The sequence below is a fragment of the Hyaena hyaena genome, unplaced genomic scaffold (genome assembly GCF_003009895.1).
Source record: "Hyaena hyaena isolate Hyena2069 unplaced genomic scaffold, ASM300989v1 scaffold_531, whole genome shotgun sequence".
NCBI classification, from domain to species: domain Eukaryota; kingdom Metazoa; phylum Chordata; class Mammalia; order Carnivora; family Hyaenidae; genus Hyaena; species Hyaena hyaena.
Genome location: NW_024081164.1, coordinates 1,150,391 through 1,173,905, shown reverse-complemented (window position 1 = coordinate 1,173,905; position 23,515 = coordinate 1,150,391). Strand labels below are relative to the sequence as shown.

The 23,515-nt window shown below is 58.0% G+C and overlaps 1 protein-coding gene across 2 annotated transcripts in view; it reads left to right on the top strand.

The window, feature by feature from the left end:
• Nucleotides 1-23,515, top strand: part of UNC5B (unc-5 netrin receptor B) — a 79,056-nt gene that overhangs the window by 43,977 nt on the left and 11,564 nt on the right. For both annotated transcript variants that reach the window (XM_039255548.1, XM_039255547.1), the window contains exons 2-5: nucleotides 17,260-17,484; nucleotides 21,224-21,367; nucleotides 21,806-21,909; nucleotides 22,704-22,884. In XM_039255548.1, coding sequence (XP_039111479.1) covers nucleotides 17,260-17,484; nucleotides 21,224-21,367; nucleotides 21,806-21,909; nucleotides 22,704-22,884 — 654 coding nt within the window. The remainder of the gene's footprint in view (nucleotides 1-17,259; nucleotides 17,485-21,223; nucleotides 21,368-21,805; nucleotides 21,910-22,703; nucleotides 22,885-23,515) is intronic.

Below are 23,515 nucleotides of genomic sequence, written 5' to 3'. Positions count from 1 at the left end.
GGCTGGATCAAAGGCACTATTGAAGAGGCTTGTTAGAGCGGGGGATGCCAGGGGCAGGAGAATGGCGGGTATGGGGCAGGCGGCGGGGGGGGGTGTGGGGGGGCGGTAACCAGAAGACTGAGTCACCACAGACCAATTGTGGTGAGTGGGCAGCGGGTGGCCCAAGCCAGCTTTTTGGGCTGGGAGGAGAGCCCAGCCAAGAGGCCCAGGAAAGGGGTGTGCTGGCAGCTCGGAGCCCTGTGGAGAAGTTGTCACCGGCTCACTGGGACACCTCCAGGGGTGAGCAAGCCTGTTCCTCCGCAGTCCCTTACGAAAGCCGCCTTAGGTCAGGGCAGCAGACTGGCTGGCCAGGTCAGTACTGCAGGGGTGGTGGCAAGGGTGGGCTCGGATCTCTTGAGTCTTTCCCACCCTGGAAGCCCAGAGTTGGGACCAGACAAGCCCCCCCCCGCCCCCTCAACTCTATGGGCCCTTAAGTTGGGGTGAGTGGGGACAGTTCAAATCAGGGGTACTGGAATCCTTTTTTCATCACTTGATTGGTGTGACTGGGTGTAGTCCTGTGTTGAGTCGCCCTGTTTAGGCAAGTGGAGATTGGTGATTGATTAGTAATGTCTGTCCCAGCCTCGGGATGGGCCATTATGCTGTGTATTTGCACACTAACTAGGTTTTCTCTACAACCCTCATATTCTCTACCTTCCTGAGATTCTGAGGCTTGTCTGACAAGGCCTCCCACATCCTGGCACTGCCTCTGGATCCTGAGATGCCAGTGGAAGTTGGTCTCAATTTCTCTGTCTCCAAAAGGGAAAGAGAGCCTTCACTGAGCCTCTCAGACCTTGACTCCCAAAACTCATTGTTCTCAGGATTGCTGAGCCCTTTCTTGTGCCCCGATGGTGCAAGATGGTGTGTGCCTGTGTTCCAGAACCTTCTCCCTGTGTGCACTTGGCTGAGCCCTGGGGGTTTCCCTTTTACTGGCTGTGGGATTCGGGACAAGTCCATTAGGTACTGAATCGTGGTTGGTGAAGTAGGGGTGAAGGTGTCCATGCCCGTGGAATACAACTGTGCATGCAGCGCGCTCGGCCCCAAGATGGGGGTGCTCGTGAAAGGCTCAGAAGAGCCAGTGTCTTTGCCCATTCTTGACCTGGGCTATGGATGGGAATTTTGATGAGGGTGGGGCGGGGGAGGTTCAAGGGCAGTCTCAAAGCATCACAGGCCCAGACTTTCAGCTCTCCACTGCACTCTGCGGTGCTGAAACCATAACCCCTGCCTGAGCTGGCTTCTCCGTAAACTCCCTGGTCCCTCCCTCTAACCAGCCCCATAAAAAGGGAGCAGGACAGGAGGGAGTCCGGCTACAGACTCTGTAATTTGGCTTGGAGGCGGCTCCCGTTCGTTTTAACCAGGCTGTAATTAGGGCTGGCTCCCGACACCCGTCATTACCGGAGCCTGGAAGGGGGACTCTAATTATAGCATACCGGGTCCCGGCTGGGGTGGTGGGGGCCAGCCAGAGCTGGGGGCTGCAAGGCCAGCAAACAGCTCTCCGGGGTGGGGCCCCTGGGCCTTCCCCAAGGCTCCTCGTTTCTCTTACTTCCAGAGCCATTCATGGGAAGAGTGGGGCATAGGTTGAATGGAGGCCTCTTCCTCAGGGAGAAAAGGACCCAGGGGAGCCCAGGAGGCTCATCCATTCATGCAAGAAGCATTTATTAAGCATCTACTGTGTGCCACGCTGGCACTGGGAGTCAGCAATAGGCGCACGTGTACCACCCAGCCGGGGATGGTGTTCGGGTGGAAGGCGCCGGTAAGGACATCTTGCTGCTGAAAACATCTAAGTATGTCCACATGGGGTGGCCAACAGCCACCGCATCACAGCTCGAGTGTCCCCAGTTGCCCCATTCACTCTCCTGGGACCCTTCCCCAGCCTCACTTGACTCACTTCCCCAGCCTCGAGCACGAGCTCGAGGACCCTAGCCCAGAGCCCACACAGGTGGTTAAATGCTGTGACTCCCACGGGGCACCTGTCCCCCTCCCCCCATCGGGGCGAGGATCTGGTGGGGACTTGGGCATTACACAAGGAAGTGCACAGGAGAGTGTGTGACATGAGAAGGTGCTGAGGGCAATAAGGAAGAGAAAGGCTAGGGGAAGAGCCAGGCCCTTGTGCAGCTGGGAAGGGCAGGCAGGGCCCGGCCCTCTGGGGAGGTGACCTTTCAGGCAGAAGCACTCAGCCAGGTGAGGGGCGGTGAGGTGATGACGCAACCTTCCAGGCGTCTTCACTGGAGAAGCACGGAGGCCTGCAGGCTGGGGTCTTCTGCTCTGCGGTGTCCCCGCGCTCCGTGGAAGCCTAGACACGGTGGCCTTTCTCCTGCATGTGGTGCAAAGAGGGCTGGGCCGTGATTGTGGACACACAGTCCTGGCCCAGCTCAGCCAGAGCGCTGTGTGACCTTAGGCCAGACCCACCCTCTCTCGGCCTCGACACCCTCAGCAGTCCACTCTTTCCCCACCACCACCCCTGGGTATTTGAGGAGGCTGTGACCAGCAAATGCTATAGAAATACCACATTTGGGGACACCCTACAGCCAGGATGGGGGTAGGGAGGCCCTGGCTGAGAGGCTGAGAGCTCCAGGTTGAGGACGCCAGGCTGTCCCATTCTCTTTGCTGAGTTATTAAGAGCCACCCGGAAGCAGACACAAAGGCAATTGTCCTGAGCTGGACTCTGCCCCTAGCCCCCCAGCCGAGAACAATTGGAGAGGAAAAGCAAGGCCATTTGTCCCAGCATCGAGTTTGGCGGTGACGGCGGCTGGGAAAAGGCCGAGTATTTCTCAGCTAAAATTAGACGCCTACGAAACCTTTACATCAAGGGCAACCTGCAGCTTCTATTGTTTTGAACTTGAGATCCCAGAGGATGTGGGGTACAGAGGGGCTCACGACAAGCACCTGACCGTCCTCTCTCCCAGGGGCTGCACTAGCCAATGCCGAGCCGTCCCTTACACCTTGGCAGTGCCCAGTAAAGAGGAGCAGGCCAGGGGACAGATGGACAGACGGGGAGGGAAGGGGTCTGGCTGGCCAAGGTCACCCAGTGTGGTGGCTGTCACAGCTTTGGTTCCCTCTTGGAGACATTCTCCCTTCAGCAGTGACACCATTGTGCCCTGCGCTGAGTGGTGGGGGTGGGGGCGGGGGGGCCTAGAAGGAAGTGCAGGAAACATAAATAAGAAAACAGCTCTCCCTCTTTTGTGGAGGAAGTGGCCAGAGTAGGCATCTCTTTGCTTGTGGGGACAGCCCTTACCACCGGGCTCCCAACCCTGGCTTAGAATCTTTCCTCTGCCGCTTGGTGACTTGGGCAAGTTCCTTACCTAAGAGACTTTGGGTAAACTGTGGAGGTGGATGTCACAGCAACCTCATGGCACTGTTGGAAAGATAGTGACGATGGTAATAGTAAAAACAGGAATGCAGCTTATTCTCAATAAATCTTGTGATGTGTGCCTGGCACCGCTCTGAGCCATTTGGTATATAATGTGTTACTCCTTCCTGGAAATATCCTGACTCCCATTTTGCAGAAAAGGACACTGAGGCCCAGAGAGGCTAAGCAGTAATGTACAAGAATGCAGGTGCAGGTGACAGCCGTCATCCTTACTGCCACACACTGGAACCCGATTCGAACTCAGGTAGCCGGCCCCGTGCTGCCGTGTGAGTTGGTCACTTCCTTCTGACACGTCTGCAGCGGAATCACAGACGCTCAGGGAAAGGGAGCTGACTCGGTTAAGCACTGTTACATGTGCTAAGTGTTTTATATTGCTGTTGGGAGTCAAGAGGGCATAGTGACCAGCGGCAGCACCTGGGAACTTGTTAGAAATGTCCCACCGCAGACCTGCTGAGGGGGGACCAGGTCGGGGAGGAGGAGGAGGGCCACAGGGGACTGGGGTTTAGTGCAGGTGACCCCGGTGCGTGCCGCTCTTTGAGAACGACTGGCATAGTGGTTAATCGATGGGGTCTTAGAGTCAGCAAGCTCCAGAGTGAAGTGCTAACGACCCTGCTCTGTGACCTTGGGCAAGTTACCTAGCCTCTCTGTACCTCAGTGTCCTGGGTACAGGAGATTGGACCGCCTTAGAGGTTGTTGGGAGTATTCAGTTGGTGCGGTGTCTGAGAACGGGCTGGCCTACCCCTGGGACCCACTATGACTCAAGGCCATCGTAAAGGGAAAGGTGGACCTGTGTGGCCAGGGAAGCCCACGAATCCCCCCCCCCCCCCCCCCCCCCCCCCCCCCCCCCCCCCCCCCCCCCCCCCCCCCCCCCCCCCCCCCCCCCCCCCCCCCCCCCCCCCCCCCCCCNCCCCCCCCCCCCCCCCCCCCCCCCCCCCCCCCCCCCCCCCCCCCCCCCCCCCCCCCCCCCCCCCCCCCCCCCCCCCCCCCCCCCCCCCCCCGGAGTGCAGCCCTCTCTCCGAAGCAGCCTCACAGAGCCGAAGGTCACTGCACTGCCCCGGAGCCGAAGGTGGCTGAGATAGACACGCCATCCCCACCGTGCTGGTTCCCTGTCTTTCAGGAACCTTCAGGGAACATCCAAAAGACGCATGAACCGCAGGAAGCTCTTTTCTCTTCCCCTTTCTCAGTTAAAGAGCAAGGGCGTCTCCAGGGAAACCGGGTGTGAGAATTGGTCTGGAGTCTTGGTGACCTCCAGACCCAGGGCTCATGGGGTCAGGGCCCTCAGCTGCACGCAGTGGCCTGCGGTTTCCAGGAGAGTGTCTTGGCCCTTGTCCTCACCACCTGCGTGTTTTTGATGGCTCCTTGGAGGGCCCTGGGGAGCCCTGGGCTCCTCTACCATGCTTTCCTCCCCATGAGGAGGCTCCTGGGGCCGGGCCCGGCAGAGAGCACAGCCCCACCTCCAGGTTTCTGGTGAGAACCCTCCCATAACTGTCCCCAGGTCCCCTGAGCCACCCACATGCTTTAGTGTGGTGTCACACTCTCACCCCTCTGGCCCCAGCTATCTCTATGAAGGGAGCACAGTTGAGATTGTGTCCATTTTACAGATAAGCCAAGACCCCAGGCAGCAGGCCTAGTCACGCAGTGCGCTGGGGGTGGTGGGATCAGGACTCTTCTGGTGTTTTCCTTCCACAGAGCCACGCTTCTCCCCTGTCTCCTTTCCCCTCTCAGACATCTTTACCCCCTGGGAGAAATCCACGCAAGAGTGGCACGCTGAGGGCACATTGAGGGCTCAGAGCCGCGGGACATCCCTGAAGGGACGTGGTGGCAAAGCTGGGGTTGACCCAGGTCCTGCTCTTCTTCATACTGTGTTCCAAGCTCTTTCCTCCCCTCTGCCCTCCCTGGGGCCCAGCTGCCCTTCCCCGGAGAAGAGCTCTATCACTCAGTGCATGGGCCGGACACCTGCCCTCTCACCCTCCCTCTGGCACCGGCTCAGAGGTCAAGGTGAGCAGGCTGAGCCCTGAGCCAAGGAGGCCCAGGGATTACATCAGCAGGTACAAACAAGCAGGCAGGAGCAGGGCTGGGAGTCCCTGGGGCCGGGGGTGGAGCTCCACCCTCCCCACGCGAGTCTGTTTCATTCCCTCCTTCCAGCTTGCATCAGCCTTTTGCAGCTCCGCGTCGTCACTGAGTGGGTCATCAGCAAGTGGGCCGGGGCGGCAGCAGGGAGGCTGGGGCAGGGTGGGCTGTGAGTGGGGTGGCTGGGGGGCACCTCGAACCCAGAGGAAAAACCTAGAGCTATTGGTCAGACTGTTAGCCGGTGACCCTGACAGGGCCCAGGAAAGTACATCCCCACCCCCCATTTCTTCCTGCAGAACGCAGTGATGAAAACCAGCCAGAGCACTGGACTGCCCACCTGGCAAAATAGTTTCACATTTGGGACCTTGATATTCCCAACTACCCTGGGAGGGGTGAAGCATGTAAAAGTGGCCCCATTTCCCAGAAGGCAAGATTGAGGCCCAGAGGGAAGCAGCTTACCCAAGGTTGCTTCATGAGCCAATGACAGCACCGTGTGTTTCAGTCCAAGAAAAATACGAGGGATTATAGGGGCGGAAAATGAGAAATCCCAATGGCAGTCAAGGTGGAAGTATTCAAAGCATGCTTCCTGGAGGAGGTGGGCTGGCTGCCTGACTGAGAAGGAAGGCTCTTCAGACACAGCTGTAGATTTGTTTCTGCACTGATGGTGGGTCAGCAGGAAGAAGGGCTGTCACATGACTGCGGGGCTAGGCTGGAGGCTGACTGAGCGGGAGTCTGAGTCAAGATGTTGGATCCCTTTAATGGAGGACCATAGGGGAGAGTCAAGATGTTGGATCCCTTTAATGGAGGACCATAGGGGAGAAGAAGGGGAAAAATAGTTGGGGAGAGGGAGGGAGGCAAACCATGAGAGACTCTTGAATGCTGAGAACAAACTGAGGGCTGATGGCGGTAGGGGGGAAGGGAGGTGATGGGCATGGAGGAGGATACTTGTGGGGATGAGCACTGGGTGTTATATGGAAACCAACTTGACGATAAACTATTTAAAAAAAAAAAAAAGATGTTGGATCCTTAACCTTGAACTTCTTCTGTGAGCTTCTCCTCGGTGGGACTGAAGCTTGGTCGTTGCTCTCCAAGGGCCTCCCATAGGTGTGATTAAGGGGAGGCGAGGATGGTTGATGAATGAATGAAGGAGTGGGATTTACTACCCACCACCCTGTCCCCCTCCAGGTAAATGTGAGCAGCCATCTGGGACTTCCCATTGGTTTCGGCCACCTGTCTCCCCACATCTTAACTGCTGACAACTCAGCTATTCACCCAGGCCCAGGGCCAGGGTCTTCTCCATTGGTAGAACCAGAGGGAGGCAAGGGTAAGAGCACTGGGCTGAGTGCCAGGATGCCCACGTTCTTGTCCAGCTGTGCTTCCAACCTGCTGTGTGACCCGAGCCTGGTGACTCCCACCTCTGGGAGCCTGAGTCTGCAAGGTCTGCCTTCCCTGGGGCCACGGAACCTTAGCCCAGTCCTGGCCACGTGGAAGACGCAGAGCAAAAGTGTGGACGGAGACCAGAGATGGATGGCCACCTTCTTCCCTTGCTCTCGGGGCCCAAGTGCAAACCCAGGTGGATTCCAGTCCTGGAAAAGTACGAGGAGGAGTCCCCACGCTGCTACACGTACCCTCGGCCGCTGGCATGCTCAGATGTCTCTTCCTCTGACCCTCTCCCCATCCCTCTGCCTCCACCTCTGTTCATTGCTCCTCCTTTGTCCCATGCCCCATTTCACAGATTGGCAAAGGCCAGAGTCTCTGCCCCTTTCTCTCTGTCCCCACTGTGGTTCTCTTTGTGCGAATGTGATGCCAAGATACTAGGGTTGCTGTAGCCACTGACTGGCCGTTTGCCCTTGGACGAGTCATTGCCCCTCTCTGGACGTGAAGGGCTAAGACGCAGGTCTAAGGGCCCGTAGCCCAGGCAGGGTCTGAGCTGCCTCCCCGGTGCCTGGCAGGTGGCCCACAGCCAGCACTGGGGCAGGGTCTGGCCAGGCGAGGTGACAGTGCCGGCGGCAGTAGGCAAGGATCATAGCCGATTTTCCACTTTGCGGTGTGTCGGCATTGTCTCCCCTTCTGCGAGGAGGGGTTGTTCAGGCCTAGAGCATGAGGCTGGGGAGGCAGGGGAAATTCGTGCCTGGGGGCCTCCCAACAACAGGCCTGACTCTGGGCTTTCCAGGAGGGCGTGCAGACACCTTGCCTGTCAGGCAGCCCCGGGGCCAGCGGCCGTCCCCAGGGGCTGTTGACTCTTCCGGAAGACAGGGACAGGGCGCTGGGCATCCTTTTGCCCAGCACCCGAACGCAGAGCCATCCTGCTGTCGGTGCCCGGTGGCTCCCCGCACCAGCTCCGCGTCCGCATCCTGCGGCTTCTCCGGCAGCCCGGGAAGCTGTGCCAGGGGCCGTTAGGCCAGCTGACCTGCGCCCACGGCGCGACGTGTGGGACTGTGTGGAGTGCTAGAGAGATGCCTTGTGCGTTTCCCTGGAGGTTTAAAGCGGTTTAAAAGTCTACAGTTAACAGCCTTGCAAGGGAAACAGACTATGCAGCTGTATATGGTGACACCTCCTTAAGTAACAAGATGTGCTATGTCTAAAAAAGTCCGAGGGGACCGACGTCCCGTGTCCATTCTCATAATCTGGGGGTGGAATGGGTTGATTTTACTTTTATTCTTTTTAAAAAAATTTTTTTAATGTTTATTTATTTTTGACAGAGAGAGAGAAAAACAGCATGGCGGGGGGGGGGGCGGGGGGAAAAAGAGGAGACACAGAATCTGAAGCAGGCTCCAGGCTCTGAGCTGTCAGCACAGAGCCTGATGCGGGGCCCGAACTCACAAACTGCGATCTCATGACCTGAGCCAAAGTCAGATGCTTAACCGACTGAGCCACCCAGGTGCCCCTTCATTCTTATTTCTTAAAAAATTATAATCAGAGAAAAACAAGAAAAAAGCATTTTCTTTAGAAGGAAAAGGAGGATTTTAAAAAATGTTTATTTATTTATTTTGAGAGAGAGAGTGCATGAGAGCAGGGGAGGAGCAGAGAGAGAGAGAGAGAATCCCAGGCTGACAACATGGAGCCCGATGAGGGGCTCAGTCTCACAAAGTGTAAGATCATGACCTGAGCTGAAATCAAGAGTTGGATGCTTTGCCAACTGAGCCACCCAAGCGCCCCTAAGGAAGATTTTTAAAATAAAGTCCTTTCTCCTCCCCTGGGAATCTTGAGTCTAGTTTTTCTCATGGCTCTGCTGCTCAGGTGCTGTGTGATTTTGAGGCCAGCCCACACCCTCTCTGATCTTCATTCTAGAGAACAGGAATTAGATGGCCCCTGAGGTTAGTGGCATCCTACAGCATAGCATAGGGCTTCCAAAGGGGCCGCCTCCCATGGCTCAGGCCAGCCCATCCTGTGCGCATGCCCCCTGGCCACTCCCTCCCACCTCCACCTGCCACCCCAGTGTTGGAGAAAGTCCTGCGTCCCCAGGAGGCCCAGCTAAACAAGCAAACAGGATTTCCAGGTTCTCCAGGAGCTTGCCTTCCAGAGAGCAGACCTGTCCAGACACAATCAAATACAGGAAGAAGGTATTCCAGAGAGAGACGAACACTGTCAGGAAAAACAAAGAAATAAACAAAACAGCTGTAAACCCCCGGACAACGCAAACTCGCACCCGGGAGAGCAGAGGATGATCGGTGTACACTGGGCGGTCAAGGAAGGCCTCCCTGGGAAGGGGCAGGCAGCACTGAGGAGGCCTCCGTGACAGAGGGTCGCCACGGGAGCATCGGGAGATGGGCTGGTGAGGCACATGCATTCCAGAAGGAGGCAACAACAAAGGCCCTGCGGTGGGAATAAAGGAGCCATGTTCAAGGGGCAGGAAGCACGCATGGGTGGCTTGGAGCGCCGTGATGATGGGTCAGCATCTGAAGTCGGAGGAATAGGACTTCATCCCAGGTGCAAGTGGAAGCCACCAGAGGGTGTAGGCAGGAGAGGAGTTTATTTCTATCTCATGAGATGTTCCGGCTGCTGTGAAGAGAGTGGATTTGAGGGGAAGGGGGGAAGAGGGGAGCACAGTGAGGCGGTCTGAGCGGGAGCACGGGCTTGGAGACCGAGGCGGGTGGCGGGGGCCGCCATGTGGTTGAGGCACATCTAGGAGGTTTATCCAGCAGCATCCAGGTCCATCCACAACTCGGGCGGGACGCCTGGGGAGAGAAAGGGAGGCCTCCTGAGATAGGACTCGCGCCGCCGGGCATTTGGCGGAGGCTGAAAGCGCAGCTCAGACTCCCCCCGTCCCAGCTCTGAACGGAGGAGAGAGGGGTCCCCACAGGCCTGGGCCGCTGCTGTTGCCTTAGAGCATGGACACAAATGGCCCAAAGAAAGGAGTCGCTGTCACAGCTCAGCTGGCGCTCCCTGGGCTTCCAGGGGAGAGAGGGCTGTGGACGGGGACGTGCATGGGGGCCGCGTGTGTCTGCCGGTGTGAGTGTGCGTGTCTGAGGGTATGTCTTGGGGGCTGCCCCGGGCTAGGATGGATCTCTGATTGGCCGGGGCACCCAGAACATGTCTAGGACTTGTCAGGCCCATGGAGACAGGGAGGCCAGGTGCTGGGGTTAGGAAGCCAAGACCCTTTTCCCTTCCAGCCAAGCTAGTAAACGCTGGCAAGACTCCATTTGCTCATCTGCAAAACGGGCAGGAAAACAGCTGCTCCCTGCTAATCCCTCAGGGGCATTGGGGGCCAAAGGAGGCCTGTGGTTTAACAAGAGTTTGGGGCTTCTCGGTAGCTATGAGTCTGAGCATGTCCTTTCATTCATGTCCCTGAGCGTCAGGCTCCTCATCTGTGAAATGGAATGCCTACTTCGCAGGATCGTTGTACTGGTGATATTTGTTATCATGTTGTGTGCTGGGGGATGGTTATTATCTGGAATGTGATGGATGACGGAGGGCTTTGAGCCCCTTGTCAGAAGAGGGGAGGCAGAATGCCCCCTCCTGAAGGCCCAAGCCTCCAGGCATAGTGACACCCTGGGACCTGGGGCTTGGAAAGGGGACCCCAAAATTAGCCCTAGAGTCGCCCAGGCCGAAGGAGCCCAGGGACTGAAGGAAAGGTGGGGAGGGAGGGCCTGGACCCTTGAGTGTGGAATACACCTCCCCAGGGACCGCTGGGAGCCTGAGGCCAGTAACCCTAGTGTCCCTCCTGACTTTGTAAGAGGTGCGGGCCCCCCGTAAAATGGGCGTGGGCTCCATTCCAGGATTCTCTGCCTACCCCGGGGCCTCATCTCCAGCCTCCCATCAGCTCCTCCACTTGCCACCGATCCATTTCTCAGAATCAGCCAGACACGCCCCCTTCAGGATGCAAGCTTCTGCCACGGCCGGCCATCTCCTTGAGGCCACTTCCTGTGGGCAGCACGGGAAGTGATGTCATGGGCACAGGCAGGTCTGCAGAGGGTATGGGAAAAGGGCTGTGCAAGGGGCCTCCTTTGTTAGAAGCAGCTCAGCGTCCCCCCAGCACGCCAGCCCCCATTTGTCATCAGTAACGGCCATTGTAACCGCCTCTGAGGGGGGCCCCAGCCTGAACCCCACAGCCGCTCGAAGCCAGGGCCAGATGGAAGGAGGGCTTTGTGTCCAGGGAGGGGTCCTTCCACGGGGGGTTTATGTGTTTTTAAAACATAATAATAAGTGGGCTCCGTCCCCCCCACTCTCCCCACTCCCCACTGAGCACATCAGCCTCACAGTGAATGGAAGAGATTTTCCATGCAGTGGGAGGTCAAGTCTGGCGAGAATTAGCCCGTGTCCAGGGGCTAGAGAAAGACTGATTGCCAATGATAAATGTGCCCAGTGTGGGGTGTTTCTCTTTCCCTCACCTCCCGCCTGCTCCCCTTCTCGCCTCCCAGGCCTGCCCCACCAGTGTGGGCACCGCCTCACGCCAGCCAGCCCTGGGGACACATGGCCCTGCTCTGCTACAGACGCCCCTTGGTCCTGAGCCGAGGGGTCTCAGGGCTGGCCTTGTCACCCACCTGGGGACAAAAACGAGCAGGTGGGGGTGTCAAGGCCCCGCATACCGCTGGAGCCTCAGGCTGAGGTCTCCGCCCTGGGCCAGACCAGAGGCGGACCCAGCTGACATGGATGGGAGTGAGTTTCCATCCCGGGCAGGGGAAATACGGAGACCAAGCATTTCCCCGCACCCCTGTGCTGGCTGTGCCATCTACCCTCTGCAGCCCCGAATCAGAAACCGCACTCTCGTCCAACTTGGCTGTTGATTTGCTGGGTGAGGTTGATCCGTCGCTTTCCTTCTCTGAGCTGATAGAACGCAAGACTCCAGGCCCCTTCGATTGTGCTTTCTGTGTTTCTGCCTGTTCCCCCCTTCCATATATAGATGGGGAAGCTGAGGCCCCAGGCAGTGAAACAACCTTCCCAAGGTCTCAGCGGCAGAGTGGGGATTTGAACCCATTCCTCTCAGGGTCACCGCAAGGGAAGCAGAAGCCCTCTGTGACAGTTCCCCATTCAGGAGCATCTGAACGTCCTAGGGCCTGGCTGCCCCATCCTGAACACTGGGGGGTAGCGGGAGGGACACCGAAGGTGTGGTGTGCTCCCCACTGTCTAGAGCAGCCCTAGAACTGAAGAACCTTGGCGCTGCCAGACCCCACCCTCGTTACCTCTCCTCCCCACATTTTAAGTGCGTTGTGAGCAAAACATCCATGGGGAAGCCAGCATGCACGGTGAGAGAGTGCCAAACCGTGTCTCGTGAATATTTGAAAGCACGGCAACAAGGCCAGGCCAGGCAGCCCTGCACCCCAGAGGCTGGGAAGCTGTTGTCATGCGGGAGGGGAAGCACGCTGTTTTGCGTAACCTCAGAGGTTGAACTTGTAGCGAGGGTTGGGAGCTCAGACAGCAAATTTCAGCCGAAAGCAAGGAGGACTTTTCTGTTAGGTCTGTCCAAAGGAGAACCTGGCTGAGAAAAGCAGTGGTGAGTTCCCCATCCCTGGAGGTATGTGAGTCAAGGTTGGATAGAGTGGATGGGGGATGTCGTTCAAGATGGCCCTTGAGGTCACCTCTGTCCCTGTGAGGCAGCATGTAAGCGAGACCAGCTGACAAGAGCCCTCATGCAGGCAGCTGTGGGGAAATTGCAAGTGACGGTTTGGTTGGCACCCACAAGAGGTCCCACCCGAAGGTGCTGCTGGTCCTCGAGGTCTGAGGCCTGGGGGGAGGGCCTGGGCACGGGTGGGAGAGTCCAGCAAATAATAGTTCCTCCTCTCCCCTCCCTCCTGCCCCCAGGCTCGCCTCACCCTGTGCTTCGCGACCACGGTCGGTGCTGGGCCTTTGAGCTAGGAATACCCGTGGCAAAACAAGGTGACCACACTTTAGGGAAATTTGCTTCATGAAAAAAAATGTACCCAGTAGGACACTGTCGTACGCTGATTCCACGTAAGGGGTCTTCCAATCTCAAAGTGGTCGGACCGGAGTAAGGCTTGTGAGATTGGCTTGATGGGCTTCCTGGGTTTACAGATGGCGGCCCATAGCAGTGCTAGTCCCCCGCTGGGGTGCAGGCCCAGAGCTCCCGGCCTCAGGGGTGCTTTGTCTCCAGCGTGTGTGGTTGCATGGATGCGTCTCCCATCCCTTCATATTGAGATGCCTGGTCCATTCGCGTGTGTGACTATAACGGCAGGTTGCATTTCAAGTGAGCCCTACTCTACAAAGATGCACTTCAGGTGGGATGTTTTCCTTCCAGCAGGAAATCCAGATCCGGATCTGGCCTGGCAGAAGCAAGCTCTCTTCCGCGGGGGGACTCTTCTCGGGCGTTTGTCTCCTCCGTAAAGATGGAGCCGAGGGGAGAGCAGTAGCGACACCAGGGAGGCAGGTGACGGAGAGAGATGGCCCTTCCTCCCACTGGCCAGGGGACCTCGGGCGAGTCCCTCGATGCCCCATGTCTTCATCTGGAAAGTGGGAAGATAATCCTTGCCCTTGGGGCTTGTGGGAAGTAAATTGGGTGAAATACTCGAAGCACCTGGCACATAGGAACAAATGCCACTCGCAGTTCTGAAGTCTGCTTCAGGTGTCCGACTGCCTGCATTTGCTCCCTAGCTCTCTGCTACTTAGTAGCTTTATGGCTCTGTGCCATTTACATCATCCCTCTTGGTCTCCCTTTCTTCATCTGTAGTATGGACATAAGAATAGTGCCTAACGGTGCATAGGGCTGTGGTTCTCAAACTGTGGACCAAAGCACCCCATGGTGCCACAGCACATTCACAGGGGTGCAGTGAGATGTTCATAATCTTCAAGAAAAAACCAACATACTAAATGGCTGTCAGACATCAGAACAACTGTTAGCTCAAGATAACTTACGGTTTCAACATCGCACCACGCTTTTTCCCTTTCCTGGGCATCACATCTGTGCAAAGGTGGGCTTTGGGCATTCGGAAGTTCTCTGAGACAGACGATGAGGGTGGAGGGTCCAGTCTGATGCCAGGATTTGAGAACTTGTGCAGAGCCCCAGGGAGTACACATGCCCCTTAGTAAGTCATTGTGGCTCTTTAGGAATGGGATACAAATATTTTTTTCTTTCAATGGATGCGTGTAATTTTTTCAAACGGCTACCAAGTTGTTAGGGGACACACACACACGCACACGCACACACACACACAAGTTGTTCGGAGGTAACTGCTTAATAAACCACTAGGGATTTCTTTTGACTCTTGGGGTAAAAATTACCAAGACACTAAAGACCAGAGAAGGGTAGGGACCTCTGTCAGCATCGCTGCAGGGACTCAGGAGGTCATATGAAATGTCCTGTGAAAGCATCGGACAGAATTAGCACCCAGGGACCCAGAGACTCCATTACTCTTCTCCCTCCAGGCTGGCCCCCACTGGGCAGGCTCAGGTGGTCCTCAGGCGCTAGGACCCAAGCCAGGGCCAACGTGGAAGAGAAGTGTCCCCTGATTAGGGTGGGGCCCACCTTAGCGGTTTCCCAGGCTCCAGCAGTACCCCTCCCCATCCCGCTTTTATCTTGTTTGCTTTCACTGAGCACCTACTACATGCCTGGCAAGCATATAGTCTGCCGGTGGTCCACCTGGGCAGGAATTCTCAGGTCAGACCTGGTTCTTGTTTCCTGGCAGCATCTGAATCCAGCATGCCTGGGGGGTGGGGACATCGCAAGGTGGAGGCAGCTACATCCAGAGCTGCACTGCCGTGCCAGAGAGGCATTGAGGAGGATGCCCAGCCCTCTCCCTGCCAAGGCCAGAGATGAGTGCCAGGGTGGAGAAGAGGGCTGGAGCGGGGAGGGCGGGGCCGGGGGCTGCCAGACTTGGGGCCTGCTGCACTAATGGATGTCTAATGTTTACTTCCCTCGGCTGTGTCTGCGCCTGCTTTATAAATGCGCCGCATTAGGGTTATAAAACAAAGTCGTAAATACAGCCCGCAGTGCCGCAGAGAGCCAGGGCGGCCATCACCTGGGGGCTGGGGGCTGGGGGCCGTGTGGCTGGGAGGCAGGGCTGCTATGCACCTGCACCACAGGCTCCCGTGCACCTTCTCTGGTGGCCGCCGCCACCCCCGGGGGTGGGGCCTGGTACCCTATTTCACAGATGGGGTGCCTGAGGTCAGGAAGGGCTGCTTCGGACCCAAAGGTGTCTGAGTCTCAAGCCTGCACCCTGCCGCTCACCCCTCAGGCCTGAGACAGAAGCAGGGTACCGGCAGTGGGAGAGGGGGTGTGGGGCCTTGCGGGTGCCCTGCTACGTCTTGGCTGCACCCCATTCTCTAGCCGTGGGAGGCCAGTGTCCAGCTGCTCCCTGGGCAATGTTTCATCTTGCCGTCAACCGCTCAGGCTCCCAGAACACGGGGAGTTTGCCTACCAAGGTGTCTCCCTGCCTGGCAGAGGGAAGCGGTTGCAGAGGCCCCGGAATCCTTGGGGCTGTCCCCAATGTGGCTGCTCATTCACCAGGGGGTCTCCTGTGACGTCCTGGGACCAGTGAGGCCCGTCACTGCCCTGTTTGGATGCTCTTCAGTTTCTTCAGCTTTGAAACAAGGGCAGTTCTGGCCTTGCCAACCCTTTAATGAGAGAGCTCTTGGAATTGTAGGGTCCTGGTTGGTGTCCGGATCTATTAGGATCCTCAGATGCTAGGACACTTACCCTGTCATGGAGCTATGCCAGTAACAGGCGGTGTGGAGTCCTGATGGCATCCCACACCCTGGGGCCTGTTTACTGGGTTCAAACCTTGGCTCTGTGCCCTCGAACAGAGGACATTAAGTTGGCTTAATGTCTCTTAGCCTCAGTTTCCCCATCCATAAACTGAGGACTAATATTAAATACCTTACAGAGTTGCTCCAGGAAATTAACTAAAAACACAGACCTAATGTGAGAGAAGCATCCGTTGCCGTTTTTTCATTCTGCAACTTGTACCTACTGTGCACAGGCCGCTCCTAGGCACTCATGCCTATCTCACATGGTTCTGAAAACAGTCCAGGGGAGGGTGTTACCTCCTGCCATCTTCAGAGATTATGTAATAAGGTCAGGGCTCTGTCCTTGGGCCACACAGAACATGCTGGATGGAGCTGGATTCACACCTTGCCAGCTTTCCCCTTTGTTCCCATAGGTCTCTCTCTCTCACACACACACACACACACACACACACACACACACAATTGTCCCCTCCCTGGACCCAGAGCTGGCAGCCAGGGATAGCCTGGTCCACCACGGGACAGCCCAGCTTGGGCGTGTCAGGCCCCTTTGCCCATAGGGGGACTTCGTGGCACTGAGCACATCCCATCGTGGCCTCCTGGGTTGGAAGATAAGTAAGTGCCTGATCCCAGGGACCATGTGTGCCTCTTAGGCCCTCTCCCCGCTCCCCTCCTAGGACAGTGACAGGGCCATGGTGGCTGAGAGGGGCTGGGCAGGTGCACACCCCGCGACTTCATTCACGGTTTCCTCTGGAGCTTAGCAGAGGACGGCCCCCCACTGCTCACCCCAGCCACCTGATGCTTTGGCATTTGGTGTTGGAAAGTCAGTTTTCCTAAGTGAATTGAAAACCAATAGCCTGGCCTGGCCTGGCTTCCCCCTCCCACTGCCGCTGGTGGCCAGCCCCCTCCCTTCCTGTTTGTCTCACCTCCTGAGACCTTGTTCTTTCCAGGGATGCGGGCAGGCCCATTTGGCCCCTCTGAGGGGAGGACACTGCTCCGGGCACAGCCTGTGTGCATCCCCAGGCACTGAAGTCCCCTTGTTTGTTGTTAGGGTGGAGGGTGTGGATTTTGCTGAGACAGAGACACAGCCCAGAGGAGGGGAGGCTCTGGGTAAAGGCTTCTGGGAAGGGGGTCTCTCCCTCGAGATGCTGCTGCCTGCCTTGGGGTTCCTGGAGGAGGGGGTGGGGCCTAGCACCAAGGCGCCCAGGCCTGGTGCAGCCACCTCTGTGGGCCCTGGCCTGTCCCCCCACTTCCATCAGCCTGGCTGGCTGCAAAGGGCAGCTGTGGCTTCAGGGGCAGCACCAGGCTGGCTTGCGCTCGGGACGCAGTTCCCCACGCCAGCCCTCCCCGTGCCGTGACAGCACCATGGGATCTGGAGGGAGGCTCCGGAGGTCCAGTGCAGGGGACACTGGGGAGGGCGGGGGGTGGGGGCGTCCTCGCCTGGATCGATCGCTTCGGCATCCCAAGCCACGCCAACTGCTCCATCTGTAAAGAAGTCAATTCACACAGTATCATAGCTCTTAAGAGCCGGGTGGCATGGCGAAACTGAGGCCCCCGGGAGGTCACGGAGGGCGTCCTGGCGGGTCTCTAGCTGCCCACCCCTCCTCGGAGCCTGCAGCCTCACGACGCCTGCCTTCCCTCCACAGGCACTGATTCTGGGAGCGAGGTGCTCCCCGACTCCTTCCCCTCGGCGCCGGCTGAGCCCCTGCCCCACTTCCTGCAGGAGCCACAGGATGCCTACATCGTGAAGAACAAGCCGGTGGAGCTGCGCTGCCGCGCCTTCCCCGCCACGCAGATCTACTTCAAGTGTAACGGCGAGTGGGTCAACCAGAATGACCATGTGACGCAGGAGGGCCTGGATGAGGCCACAGGTGGGCCTGCCCCCCTTGTCTGGCCACCCCCAGCACCCTCGGGCCCGGGGGCTCCACCCACGGCTTCACACAGCCGTGGCCGCCCCCCTGGGCCTCAGTGTCCCCTCTGGGATTCACCCTGGATCAGTATTTCCCCGAGGGTTGACCATATGTCCCAGTGTGACTTTGGGGTATCTGATGAAAGTGCACCGAGTCCTTGCTGAGGGCTCACTCCTTCTTCTGGTTTCTCTCCATCTCCCACTTCCATCCGGGAGCAGTCTGGGGGGGCTAGAGCTCTTCCACGCATGCATGCACACGCACCCCAGCACCTGCTGTGCTTCCTGGTTAACAAAGAGCGCCCTCCCTGGCACGTAACCAGAATCCTAGACCGTCGTGAGTGCCTGAGGGCCTCTGTATCTGCGGGAAGTTATTCGGTTTCTGTTCATAAGAATGCTGTGTGTCCTTCATAGAGATCACTTCTTTTCAGTTTAAAGAAGAGGTCGGTTTTATCGGGTAAATAACCACGGAGGGGGTGCCGTAGGATGTAGTCCAGACCCCAAGGGTGAGGTGATCGTGGGGTCTCCAGGGCACCCCCAGCGGTGCCCCCAAGGCCAGGTGGGAGCTTATCTGTCCCCAGGCCCCTGTTTATAGTACAGGACCCTCTGGGGTGGAGAGCCTGTCCGAGGTTCTGGCCAGGGAGGGGGCCGCTCGCTGCCAGTGTCCAGCAGCCCCAGCCAAGCCCGGGCTCTGGGAGCCTCTCACCCTGCCTCAGCCTTGGTTTTGCCACATCCGCCTCTTCGTTATTCTTCTCTTTCTCCTTTTTAGCCCTCTCTCCTCTCCTTCTGTCTCTCCTGCCCGTCTCCCTGCCCACCCCTGTCTCTCTGTATCCCTCTTTTTTCCCTTATGTCTGTCTGTCTCCCGTCACCCTCCCCCACTCCTTTCTGCCTCCTTCCAACTTCTTTTTTCCTGTGAAAAGCTCGCAGATTTCAGAACCACCCAGGCTTAAAACCATACCCCAGCATGTACTTAATGCCACTCAACTGTGTATGTTAAAACGGTAAGTTTTAGGTTATGTATATTTTACCAAAATGCTGAAAGAATTTTAAAAAATAGATTTAGAGTCTCAGGCTCACCCAAAATCTAAAAATAAAAACGGGAATGTTTAAAAGAGGAAAAGAAGGGAACAAACCCCCAGCTGCCCCTGTTCCCTGTGACTCTGGAAAGTCGCTCACCCTCTCTGAGCCCCAGTTCCTCTCGTTGGGACCTGGGATGTTCATGGAAGGTCCTGGTGGGTGTGGAACAAGGAGGGGCCTGCGCAGGGTGGAGCGGAGCGCCAGGACCCAGCAGGCACTCAGTAAACCCCATTTCCTCCATCCCCCTTCTGGCTTTTCCTTGGCCGGCTTTTCCTCTTGAAGAGGAAAGTTCCCTGTCCCCCTGAGCCCCTCTGGCCTGTATCAGAGATCTCTGGTTGGGGTCCTGACGGAGCAAAGGGACGGTGTGCCCCGCTGGGGCCTCTCACAGACCCTGCAGTTACTAGTATTAGTGCCAGCGTGGCGCCTACTTCCCTACTACCATGCTCACAAGCCCTGCTGGCCCTAGAAATTGGGGCACTCATGTCCCCTTAGCTACAAAGAATAGACCGTAGTCCTGTGGGCGCTCCCTTGGCGGAAGTGTGGCTGGTTTCAGCCTCCTGCTCCCCACCCTGGCCCTCTGCGAGGCTCTGGAAACTCAGAGGATGACAGCCGTGGGCCCGAAGAGGTGGGACGAGCCCATCCTACCAGCTGGTGCCAGGTTGGGACAAGAGCCCAGTCCTGGGTGTCCCGGCCCACCATGCTGGAGTGGGGGGCACCTGGCGCTGGGGCCCAAATCTGAGAGACTGAAGGTCCCTGCCCGCCCACTGGGTGATGGTTTCTCTGTCCAGCGGTTGGGTGCTTCCAGATGGATGAACCCTCCCCCTCCTTGAGAGGGCCAGTTTCACAGCCAGGTGAATAGGGGCAGGGGCCCCTTCTGTGCTGCCAGGACTCCAGGCAGCCTCTGCGGGCGGCCAGGGCCACTCTCCCGAAGCAGCCTCTGCCCTCCCGGTGCCCCCCAGTGGCAGAACCCCAGCCCCCTGGTATTTAGAACCCTGGCCATCAGGAGGGGCTTTTCCTCGCTGTTGGGGCTCCCGGTGCAAAGGCCATCCTACCCCACGATGCAGGAGAGTTAAGGTAGTGAGTTCACTGGGAAAGGTCCAAAGAGGTCATGTATTTGGGGACAGAACTCTAACCAGGGCAAGCTGCCAGATAGAGGATCTCAGCTCTGCGGGTACTTTGAGGTGGGACTCTGGACCTGCCACTGACCCTCTCTGAGCTGCAGTTTCTCCACACGTGGGAAGGAAGGGGCCGGATGAGATCCAAACAGCCTTCCGGAACAGCTTTGTGCTCAGCCTTGGCTGGGCGCTATGGTAGCGCGATCGCCGTGATTGCTCTGCCGCTTACCCTGACTGTTTTACTCTGACGAGGGAACTGAGGCTCAGAGAGGCTGAGTAACTTAGTGAAGGTCACACAGCTGGGGAGTGAGGATGGGGCCAGGACTCAAACCTGCCCAACCATCCAGCCCTGCACTTGCCCACCATACCACAGTACCACAGCATGTACAGTTGATGATCCTGCCCTCGAGAAGCTTACCAGAGCCCACGTGCAGGCATGAGAGGGTGAGCTAGGACACATGGCAGGGAGGAACAGCTTTAGGGATTCTGAGATGGGGGCAGTCAGAAAGGGCTTCCTGGAGGAGGGGCCTCCCAGTCCTCCCACAAGCTTGGGGGAAGAGCTTTGGATGGGCATCCTAATCCAGAAGGGTCCACTCCTTCCCTGAGCATAAGGGGCTTTATCGAGGGTTGGCAGAAGGGTGAGTGATCCTCTCTGGGTAGGCTGGTGGATTTGGGGAAGCCCCCAGGCTCTGGTAGGGAGCGGTTGAGAGGTCAGGGGGCTCCTAGAAAGAAGGGCTCCCACCAGCTCCAGCTCCTAACCAGAGACAGGCCACATGCTCTCTTCACTTATTTACGGAGCACTTTCTCTTTGCCAGGTCCCGGCCACAGCAGGGAGCAGGGCAAAGCCCTGCTTTATTCTCTTGCAGGAAGTGTATAACGAACACATCAGTAGATAATACGGTTCCAGAGAGTGGTCAGGGTGGTGGGGAAATCAGGCGGGGCGGAGGATGATAACTACACAGCCCAGTGTGCAGCATGGGCCTTTGGGAGTGGGTGGAGATGGGCCAGTGTCAGAGCGGCCTTCCCTCAGGAAGTGAGGCCCAGCCCAAAGCTGGGAGCCCACAGGGCACGGAGGCGACAGAAGAGTGTTCCAGTCAGGAAACTGGGTGTGCAAAGGCCCTGTGGCCGGGGAGACCATAAAGAACTGGAAGATACCCAGTGAGGCTGTAGTGGACAGATTGTGCAGGGCCAAGAGGCCACGTGGGGGATTTGGCTCTTTACGTTGTGATGCTGGAGGCACAGCCGGGGGGATGACATGGCATTTGTGCGTTGTGAGGAGCACACACCGGCTGTGGGGTAGGACACAGGCTGGACAGGGGCAGAGGGCCCGTGTTAGCCCGTGCAGTCTGCAGGTGAGCGGACGGGTGGCTTGGGCCAGGGTGGAGTCAGAGGAGATGAAAAAATAGATGGAAATGGAGGCACTGGGTGGAAGAGAGACCGATGTCATAGTGCCGTGGCCTGTGCTTCATCTCCTCAGACCTGCCCCCTGATGCCCCTGTCTTGTTCTCCCAGGCCTGCGGGTACGAGAGGTACAGATCGAGGTGTCGCGGCAGCAGGTGGAGGAGCTGTTCGGGCTGGAGGATTACTGGTGCCAGTGCGTGGCCTGGAGCTCCGCGGGCACCACCAAGAGTCGCCGGGCCTACGTCCGCATTGCGTGTACGCTGTCCCGACCCCCCCCCCCCCACCCTGCTCCCCTGGGTCCCTTCCCCTCGCCCACGCACCCCAGAGAGGAAACTCCACATCTGTGGGAGCATCCCTTGCCCGCTGCTGAGACGTGAGGGCACATGGCCTCCTAGACCCGGAACCTAGGCCACCTCTGGCCTTGGGACTTCTAACGGCCCCTTTTGCTTACTTCCGTATCAGGAGCTGCCAGCCCCCTCACCAGCCTGGGTTGTTATGTGCTTAGGATCCCAGCGTCAGGGAGGGAAACCTGTTCCCCCAACACCACCTGGGGAGGCCCCCACTTTGGAGCAGAGAAGGTGCCCAGGCAGAGCCCATTTCCTTGGTGTGCACTGCCCCCTAGTGGCCAGAGTGGGACACTTCGGGCTTCTGTTCCCCCTAAGCGTGCCTGGCGACCCCACTTCCTTCTTCCAGACCTGCGCAAAAACTTCGACCAGGAGCCTCTGGGCAAGGAAGTGCCCCTGGACCAGGAGGTTCTCCTGCAGTGCCGCCCACCAGAGGGGGTGCCTGTGGCTGAGGTGAGCAGGGGGCAAGGAGAATACAAGGCATGGCAGAGACCAGCCAAGCATGGTATTTACTACCAGCCACAATGCCTCGGCCTCCCAGAGCTGTACCCATTTCATAGCCTAAATATCGAGGCTTTAGACAAAGAAGAGAATTGCCACCTCTGCAAAACTTGGCACGCACTAGACCCCAGCTGGTCCCGCCACTGGCATAACCCCACAGGAGGGGGCAGAGCTGGCGCAAGATTGCCACGGGCTACTTGCGGAGCCCCAGGCTCAGTCTTTTGCAAGGGAGGTGCCTGTGGCTGTTATCTTCCTTCCCTGCTTAGAGGCCAAAGTCCCAGCCTGATGGACGCCAAAGGGTTTCCCAATACGTGTGTCTGAGCACGTGGCCCTTGCTTTAACTGTGAAAGCATGTGCTACCCGCTAACATTCATGGCGTACTTGTGCAGTCGAGTCCTGTTCTCCACGCTTCGCGCACTAACTTGTTTAACCCTTGCATCAGCCCTGTCGGCGGATGCGAATAAATTCTGCCTTAGGAAGGATGCAGTCGAGGCTGGCGTTAAGTCCTTGCCCAGCGCCGTCCAGCTGGTGGGTGATTGTCACCACCACCATGCTCTGTAGTGCTGGGCACGGCGCCCAGCCAACGGAGGTCCACAGCCTCGCTGCGTCACCGCCGCGGGCAGACTTGACTAGAACTGCTGTCCTGTTTATGTCCGGGCCTCTCTCCCCCTCCAGAGAGGGCCTCTTCCCCGGGATGCAGGGGAGCAGGCACTGGACCCTCATGCCCCCCAACCCCATTCCTGTAGGTGGAGTGGCTCAAGAATGAGGACATCATCGACCCCACCCAGGACACCAACTTCCTGCTCACCATTGACCACAACCTCATCATCCGCCAGGCCCGCCTCTCAGACACGGCCAACTACACCTGTGTGGCCAAGAACATCGTGGCCAAGCGCCGCAGCACCACTGCCACGGTCATTGTCTTCGGTATGGGCCCTGAGTGGGGGGCTCCTGGCCAAGGGAGGGGGAGGGCCTGGGCCATATGCCCACCTCACCCCACCCTACCCGAGGGGCCAGTGAGATGCTGGTGGACAGGTGGGAAGGTGAGGCCCAGAGTGGGGAGGTGCCTTCTCCAAGATCACACAGTAAACTAGTGGTCAGGTCAGGCACCCCTGGGCTTGGGGTTGGAACAGGGCCTAGTCAGCATCCTCACCCCGAGCCTGGTGACCCAGCAGAGTACGGAACCGCTGTCCAGGCCTGTAGGCTGTTCCTTGCTGTTCCCTTTATTGGGAGAGGCAGAGCTATAGCTGAGATGCCCCGAGTACGGTAGAAAGAGCCCCGTGGCGGGTTTCAGGCACAGGTCCCCCATCACTGGGTGACCCTGGGTAAGCGTCACATCCTCTTGGGACCTTCGCTTACCATTGCACGATGGGGCTGGGAACAGACAGTGACCTCCCTGGTCCCCTACAGTGCTGACAGTGGCAGACAGCTCTGTCTGCCAGAGAGCGAGCCCAGTGCCGCCGCGGGTGGGGACCCATTAGGAAGGGTCTCAGCAGAAGGGCCCTGTCAGGGCTGGAGAGGGTCCTGGGGTCCCGCAGGCCACAGAGCCAGGTGACTC